This window comes from Octopus bimaculoides, chromosome 14 (genome assembly GCF_001194135.2).
Source record: "Octopus bimaculoides isolate UCB-OBI-ISO-001 chromosome 14, ASM119413v2, whole genome shotgun sequence".
Taxonomy (NCBI): Eukaryota; Metazoa; Mollusca; class Cephalopoda; order Octopoda; family Octopodidae; genus Octopus; species Octopus bimaculoides.
In genome coordinates this window covers 53,646,897-53,655,885 of record NC_068994.1, presented here as the reverse complement: position 1 = coordinate 53,655,885, position 8,989 = coordinate 53,646,897, and the positions used below count along the sequence as shown (strand labels likewise).

The following is an 8,989-nucleotide window of genomic DNA, read 5'->3' as shown; positions in this document are numbered from 1 at the left end:
GAGCAGGGCCATCTACCTGAAGGGGTTTGTGTTTTATCTACCTTCCTACTTATTAGGATTTTGGTTTTAGCTAGGTTGACTCTAAGGCCCTTCAATTCTAGACCTTGCTTCCACACCTGAAACTTCTCCTCTAGTTCTGATAGTGACTCCGCAATTAGGGCAAGGTCATCAGCATAGAGGAGCTCCCAGGGGCAACCTGTCTTGAACTCCTCTGTGATTACTCCTTCGTGTATCACCTGGTTCGTAATACGGGTGACTAGGCTATAGCCAACACTGCCAGATATTTTGAGCATCTCTGCAGCGATTCCTGATGGGCCGGGGGCTTTCCCGGTCTTCATACTCTTAATCGCTTTATCTACCCTGGTACTATCAACTCAGGGTAGTACCAGGGTAGATAAAGCAATTAAGTATATATATATATATACATATATATATATATATGGGATGAAGTGTTAGGAACCGATCTCAGGAAGTTGGGCCTCATGGAGGAAATGACAATGGACCAAGATATCTGGCAATATGAAGTTCTTGAGAAGATCCACCCACATCAGCGAAACTGAGTTCTAGAAGTGCTGTGTGTCCCACCCACACCTAACAAGAAAACTTCTCACATACACTCTGCCACAACAAACCAAACTACATCTCTTCTCTTTCTCACATTTCCACTTCATGTACTTTGATTACCTCCCACTCCCCAATCTTGTCCTCTTTGCCCTGTGCCTACTGCTCTCTGCCTGCCTCTGATCTGTGTTCTACTCACATGCTCCATCTCACTCTATTATTGCTATCTACTAGCTCCCAACCTGTGTGTTCCACCCACACCTAACTCCTTCATACACTATGCCTAGTTCTCACTCCCCAATCCTGTTCTCACAACCCTGTTATTCTGTGTCATTGCTACTAGTAGCCCCACTAACTCTATACATCTCTAGGTCTTTCGCCACTTACTCACACTCTTTAATCACACTACCATTGCAATATCCTGCCACTTATATTATGGCATTTGAATCTCAAGGGTATGCCCTGGCACTTGCCACCATCGTATATCTCTCTCTTCCTTTACTCAACCATCCCATATATATTCTGATCACTGTTCCTTGTGAGTATGCCCAACATTTTGCCACCATCTGTATCCTGATGTCTTCCACTTCCTTCAGGTTGGGAAACCATGTATTTCCTTTGCGGTAGTACACCTGTTTCTGTCTTCATTCCTGATCTTCCTCTCTCTGGCCGGGTAACATTGTACTTCCTCTACAGCAAGACACCTGTGTCTATTTCACTATAACCTTTTCATCATCGAACATAAGACCACCTCCTCCAATGCCTCCTCCCCTCTTGAAAGTTTTTTTTTGTCTTGCAAGTACTTGGTGACCCTGTCAGTGCAGGTGCTACTTAAAAGCACCCAGTCCACACTGTAAAGTGGTTGGTGTAAAAAAATAAATGAAAAAACATGGTATTTCACCCAGATTGTAACACATCATGAATTTCTTGAAATTTCTGTTGGCTCACAGCGTCATGTAAGTTCTCACCATAGTATGGTTCTTCTGTAGAAAAAAGAAACGGAACTGAATTTAACAAGTTAGTCCTTTCTTTATTTAATTACTTGATTAAATAAATATTATCACTAGAATTTTAAGAGACTGTTCCTTGAGTCTTGTACTGGAAACAATCCATTTATTAACCCTTCATAAACAAACGCACATGCACTCAAATAAAAAAAATAAAGCAAAAAGAAGAATTTTATAGTTGTGGTTTGAAGTGACTTTTTACCAAAGGCATTCCAGTAGTGACCAGACTATCTTGTTTTTTTAGGGGTGTCAAGGGATACAGTATCTAATGTGTCCTTTCTTTTAATTAGATGGTACTATGCGATTTGAGTGAAATTTAGTTGCTGTATCTAGCAAGTTGAGTGGTTGTATAGGATCTTTCTACTATATTTTAAAAAAGATATAAACATAGCATCAACCCCAAAAGGATGAAAGGCAAAGTTGACCTTGGTGGAATTTGAACTTAATGTAAAGACAGACAAAATACCGTGAAGCATTTTGCCCAGTGTGTTAATGTTTCTGCCAGCTCGCATGTGTCCCTAAAATGTCTTCAGATATGTCCTCAAAGCAGAAACAGGAGACAGTTGAGGTACAAAGAAGACTTGAGAAGAAGCAGCTCAGGTTGCTGACTGAGAACATGGAACCTCTTACAGAAGAGATAAGGAAGAGCCAAGATGCATGGCAGGCTGATGTATTGTAAACCAGCAGAATACATGCTAAAAAGGTAAAAGAAACTTAAATTAATGATCAGAGCAAAGATAATGAGCTTAATGATCATAATGATGTGGAAGGAAAGGCAAAGGGAGGAAGATGGAAGTGATGAATTGGAAAATAATGGTGATGATTATGATGATAAGTAGGATTACTGTAGTAGTGATGATGATTTCAAAGATAACAATGCTAACCATTCAGGTATACAAATTTACATACTTTACAGAGACATACATACATACCATACCATACTAAAACTAAATTGTTAAAAATTCATAAATGTAAAAAATAAAAGAATAAAAAAATTACAATAATGAATCAGAGCCTCAGCATGGCAACACTCAGCTGATTGGAACCAGTAAAAATATAAGAGAAATGAAAATGTGTAAAATAAAAGTAATTTAAGATGTTTATTCACTTTCTGTGATGGCTTTTGTTGAAGGTGACCAGGCAGAGTAATTATCATCACTTCGATGAAATCGAATTCTAAACAGGTACTCTTGACTTGGATTAAGATTCATCACAACTGTATGTTCACCATATCCTCTGTAATAAAAGTAACAAGCCAGTATAGTTTGGCTATTACAATGGGTATTGTATGTGAGTCTCTCTCTTTCTCTGTCACACATAAGTAGTCTTAATAATTCAGCTGTGTCATAACTGAGGATGTTGGAATGATGAGTTGGTTGAAATTCTTCTCTACCTTTATATAACAGTTTCTTCTTGGAGAGGAGCTAGTTGCATATCACATCCACCAATGTTCACTTGACATACCTGTCTCTCCTCCTCTTGACACCCATATTGTGTTTTCCCTACCAGGCCCCACAGTAACTACAATGACCAATCCCTTGACAGATTGGATATTGGGGTGTCAAACTTCAGAAAATTTGATCCCACCCATATTTTCATGTAGTTGTTCAAGATGAACATCAACCACATCACTCTCACCAGTCTTGGAGGATGTGCAAAGGGTATAGCCTCCTGACTAGACTATTAAAAAAATCCCAATGACATCAATTTTGATTTTCAGACAAATGAAATTTTCCTTTATTTTTGAAAGTTATCTATCCTACTAGTGAAATCATAACAAGTAGAGGTACTCACATATATGCAATCTGCCACTTGTCCTCCTCTGCAATACTACCCTCGATTTTCTGTACCACAGTATAGATTCTCTCTGTTTCACATAAAAGCTTATATTTGAATTGAAGCAGAGAGGAAGACCAGTTAAGATGTACAGAATAATGGTCTGAAGAAGTTACTTCAGCCGCTAAGATTTCCATATTTTCTAAGAAAAAAAAAAATATATAAAATGTTAACTAGAATTTTTTACACTGGCAGAAAAAAAAAAAACAAATTTGTCAAGCTGAAGGAGCCCAAATAAAGTCATTCAGTTTACTAGAAATAGAAGTTAAAACTTCTACCCACATTCCACTACTTGATATAAAGGACACAATGAATAATTATAATCATAGATATACATGACAACTGCAGATTTCAAGGGAAAGAAAATAGAATCATCTCACTTCCTAGAGTTCATCCTTGAAATTTACCTTATCAGCCCTTGAGGGTTGAAGGATGAGTGAACTCCTACAGAAACTGAACTAATGATAATGATTTTTAAACAGATGCACAAGAGCAAGCATTTTGTAATAGATACAGTGCTTCACTTGTATCAATTTATTGTTCTTGGGAAAGATGAAGTTCAAAGTCTACTTTGTCTGGATTTGAATTTGGAACATACACCTCTTCTATTCTAATCCAATTCCTAATCAATTTTGCAATAACTTGGCAACTTTGTATTACTTGGTTGATTGATTGACTGAACCAAATTCTTCTATGCCAGACATTTGAAGCAACTCTTCATGACTTTCTGCAATGGGCCCACAGCTCCACCTACCTTCAAATCCTTTGTAGTGGCGCGAAATTATAGCCGCCAATGAGGAAGTACTATTCTGCGCATGCGCAGGGGACTTCACCACCGGAAGCCCCTCGAGTTGCACACGCGTAGTAAAACAGTTTCACTACCTCACTGCAGTCAACTTGAAAGAAGAATAGTTCTGATCTAGTTGTGGTAAACTTCTTTTCTCAAATGCATTCTCCACATTCAGCAGCTTCTCAGATTAGCACTTCCATGTCTCTTTCTCTTGAGTGTCATCGAAAGCAAGTGTACCGTTATCACCCCCTATACAATTTTCCCCAGCAACATTTTGATTTCCTCTCGTACACTGTCTCAATATTCTGAGCATCTAGTGTCTCTAACCTTCATGCCAAATGATATAAAACCATTCTTTCTACCTTTCTTTTACTAAGTATACTGCACATATAGCTTCTTTTCTGGCTACGCTATTTACTTCTTTCAGTCTGTCTGGGTCTGTCTCATTTTTATAAACCTATTTAACACTCAGTTACTCATCATCTGGATGACGTTTGGTCTGAGACTTCAGCAGGTTGTTCCACGGAAACTCTGGTTTTCCCCTTCTCTCTCTTTCTTTCCCTACAAACACACATAGAAGTGAATGTATATATGTATATTCCGCATTTTGGGTTGCACTTTGGTGTCTTCAAAGTGAAATTTTTTTAAAGGGGTGTTACAGGTTATATAACACTGTTTCTGAAATTTGTTCTTTTTAGCTCCTGACACAAAAGCTAAAAATATTATATATCCTCAAACACTGCAAAACATTACTGATTAGAAAAATAACTTTTTTAAAGTAATAGCATGAATTATTCTAGTTTTTTAAAAAATGCATGTTCTCCAGGAAATTTTTTTTTAATATTAAGAGCAAAATTATATTTTAGATTTTATATCTATCTTTTGATGCATTTTATGAAGTGCAACTTCAACCATCTTCTGGAATGATTGGCTGCAACAATTCTCAGTGAATCATCATTTCCAAACCACTACAATATAGCACTTGCCTTCGCATGCAATCTTCCCCTTATTCTGAAGGAGAGGCCTTGGCTATGCAAAAATGTAAAATGAAACAATTACAATAGACCATAATTTTGTTTTTCTCTTTTGAGAGCGAACTTCAAATTAAATATATATAAGTAAGAAACAAAATAAAACAAAAACATGAACTTGACCTACTTGTTGAAATTGCAGTGTACACGAAATAAGTCTATTAACACTCGCTCGAATGATACTGAACCTGTAGACTGTTGAGAGTTAACGATGAAAATCTATTCAAGAAGCTACAAACAAGACGCTGTTTTGAAAAGACAAAACATGCACGTTGTTTATTATACTTACTTAGACCTAGGGAAAGGAAAAGAAAAATCGCTCACTTCCATTCTCTAAAATATGACGATCGCAAGAGCGTCGGAGAATATACTTTGAGGTGTCTTTTTGGTTCTGTATGTTCTACGTTCGATTCCTGCCGAGGTCAACTTCACCTTCCATTTTTTTTAAGTCGATAAAATACAGCAGGCAAGTGTTGCGATCGATGATCTCGATTAAATCTCACCCCTCAGAACTGTACATAAATTAGAAACCATTATTTTATTTAACACTACAGCCAACTACGCGCTGGCAGTTAGAAACGTAAGTGGGGGTGGAGAATACATTGTGATATGTTATTTTGTTCTGGATTCAATTTCCCGCGAGGTCAATTCCAGCCGAGTGTCGATAAAATGAAGTACTAGCCAAGTACAAGAATCGATGGTCACCTCAAAATTGCTGGCCTTGTTCTTAAATGAGAACCCATTATATTATTTACTTTCTCCTTGATAATTTTCCATCCTTTTATAAACTTATATATTTTCCCTATTCTGGGTTGTATTTTGCCGAAGTATGAGCAAAACTTTCTCGCAATTTTCATTTTCTTTTTTTTCTGTTTTGGTGTATATCAAATTACATTATTACATATGTTCTTAAGGTGGCGAGCTCGCACAATCGTTAGCACGCTGAGTGAATTGCTGAGCGGTATTTCGCCTGTCGTTACGTTCTGAGTTCAAATAACGTCGAGCTCGACTTTGTCGTTCGATAAAATAAGTACCTGTTGAATACGGGTCTATGTAATCGACTCATCCTCACCTCTCCCAAGCTGCCCCGGTGGCAAAAATTTGAAATAATTATTATATATGTTCTTTCTTTCTTAAAACGGTAAGGTATAATTTGAAGGTGATTTGGCTTCTATTTCTAGCAGGTCGTTGAATGATTTCATAGAGGGCACCTGGTAATTCAGAACCTTCACATGATTCCGTAAACGTAAGTCTCATTAAAGGTGCAGCCAGAAGGGTAATTTCATTGGACAACTTGGAAATTTATCCCAGTGAGGAAGTATAGACCACTTCTCAGGTTCAAGCATCCTAATTCATCTGCAGAGTTCAGACCCATCCCCTCCCCACTAAATACCCCTCCTTACCCTGTAACGACTAGTAGAGGTTTTGATGGGTTTTGTCCTGCTCACTTTGTCATTCCATGAGGCAGAGACTGATCATAGTCTGTTGAGGGCGATAGTGTCTCACCAACTGATTATTTGCGGTGGTTTCAACTCCATGCTCGTAGTCTTTCCGCGCTTCTTTCCATCTAGTTTGACTACTTAGAGAAGGACAGTGACATTTGTCCTATAAATGTGGACAACATCTTCAGAAGATTCTTTGCGAAATATATTTCCAAGTTTGTTGTCTGTTGATTGGGTGAAAAAATCAGCGCTAGACAATTCATTGAATGCTATCGAAGCCCAATCAACGAACTCCCAACGTCTTACTGTGAAGTTTGATATGAGTAATGCTTTCAGTTGCATGGATCGAGGTCACATTGGAAGTTTTACTACTTTAGTGTAGTCCTGACCATCAACCCATTGACCTGTTAATTTTATGAATCACCAAACATGCTCCATACTACTGATATTATTCTATCATCATCCACTGACGTCCAACAGGGTCCTTGGTCCACTGATTCTTTCACATACTGTCTAATCAAACGAATCTGTAGTGGTTATATACAGTTGTTTATTGATATATCGTGTTTGGTCAAGATATAGACAGATAAAAGATTGATTCTCAAGTGTCACCAAGTGAGTAATGGTTATGGTTTGAAGACTTCCATGGAATGAGTGGCATGAGAAATATAATAGTTGAATGACCCTTATTTTACCGTTTACAATATAAGAAGCAATTTCTTTGAATACAAAGATTAGTCGAAGTTTTGTTGTTGATTTCTTAAGTAGCTGTGTTCATCTACGTGACTGCTAGAAGACAGATGGAAGAAGGAGAGAGAAAGAGCAAGAGAATTTGCCTCTCTCGGTTGATGAGTAGAGAGGGTGAAAGTTGTATATTCCTTCGGTAACATACAAAAGGTGCTTCTTCCGTCAGGCTAAGGAGGAAGAATTGAGTTTGGGTTCTTGTATTTGTAATATTTTCCTACTTAAATTAGGTCAGGATAAACTAGGGATTTTTCGTCTGTTATCTGGTCTTAACTGTATTTAATCTAAGAATCTTCAGGAAATAGTAGGGCTTACCTAAATATGACCGTTGACTCTCATAAATTTTCTTAGTGCAAATGCCAAGAATAATAGGAAAGGACTTAAAGAAGAATCTAGACTGAGTTTCGAATCCTAGCTAAGAAGAATCCAGAAAGCGATTCGCTTCAAATCCAACACTTGAAACATTCACAAGCAGACTGCATTTGAGTGGTGAACATCCAGCCTTCTTCCCCTTGAAGAACTACTTTGCAGCGACAAAACTTTTGTATAATCTTTGAAATGCTCCATAATACAAATAAACACTTTGTCACACCAAACTTGAAAATTCTATCCAGTGTAATACTGAGAAAATTGGTGATGCTGGATGGCAACAATCTATTCTCTCTGTTAGATGCTGAAGCCTGGTTCTTTAATTTAGCACTTCCAAGCATACCTGTAGGGTTGGTTGCTGGAAACTGGATTATTTGGATTGGTCAATCACAATATTTAGATTTTATTATCATGTTTATTTACGGACCGATGTTCGTTACTTTACAAAAAGGTGTTATGCTGAAAATCAGTGGATAGTGTGTGGGAATGCATGCTTGCACAGCTAACCAAAGCATGTTCATTTGGAGGGTATACTTGAGCTTGTTCAGAAGCTTCGTAGTGTGGTCTTGTCCTTCATGGTTTTGGCCCTTTCTAATTTCGTATAAGGAATACCAAATGTCTTCATGCACCACCTGCTTGATAAGAAACTCAGACACTTCAGTGTACCTGGCGATGGACCTGACTGACTTGGAGGGATTGTTGTCAATCATGGCCTGGATCTCACCAACAAATTCAGTTCTTTTCTTATCAGAATTATCAAAGTGAGATTTCCGAGCTGTTGTACAATCGTAATCACCATTGAAATCTACATCCTACATCTACCTCTTCTACAGGTTCCCTCAGTTAGAAATCAGCACTTCTTTTATGCAGCTGCCCTTGTTCATGTATATCACATGGCCATACCAATGCAGTCTCATTTCTTGCACATTACATTTGATGCCTCTTATGCTCAGTTTTCCTCTTAAGATACTTACACTGTCGTATGCGCACACTGACATTGCACATCCAGTGGAGCATAATAGCTTCATTTCTTTCAAGTTTTTTTATGTCCTCTACAATCACAGCCCATGTTTCACTGTCATGTAGCATGGCTGTTCACACGCAGGCATCATGCAATTAGCCTTTCACTTAGAGTGAGAGGCCCTTTGTTACCAAGAAGGGTAGCTCTATGAATTCTGCTTAGTACATTCTTATTCTAGCAGCTATGCT

The 8,989-nt window shown here is 37.9% G+C and overlaps 1 protein-coding gene across 4 annotated transcripts in view; it reads right to left on the bottom strand.

Annotated features, from left to right (window-relative positions):
• The window catches only part of LOC106868556 (fibronectin type 3 and ankyrin repeat domains protein 1), a 15,771-nt gene extending 10,291 nt beyond the window's left edge, over positions 1-5,480 (bottom strand). Inside the window, exons 1-4 of one of the 4 annotated variants that reach the window (XR_008265500.1) lie at positions 5,353-5,480; positions 3,363-3,546; positions 2,677-2,804; positions 1,463-1,544 (exon numbers count right to left, since the gene is read on the bottom strand). Coding sequence is in view for 3 of the 4 variants with exons in the window: in XM_014913870.2 (XP_014769356.1) it covers positions 1,463-1,544; positions 2,677-2,804; positions 3,363-3,541 (389 nt within the window). In the remaining variant the exon portion in view is untranslated. The remainder of the gene's footprint in view (positions 1-1,462; positions 1,545-2,676; positions 2,805-3,362; positions 3,547-5,352) is intronic. The other 3 variants (XM_014913870.2, XM_014913872.2, XM_014913873.2) reach the window with 3 other exon arrangements.
• Positions 5,481-8,989: the final 3,509 nt, after the last annotated feature.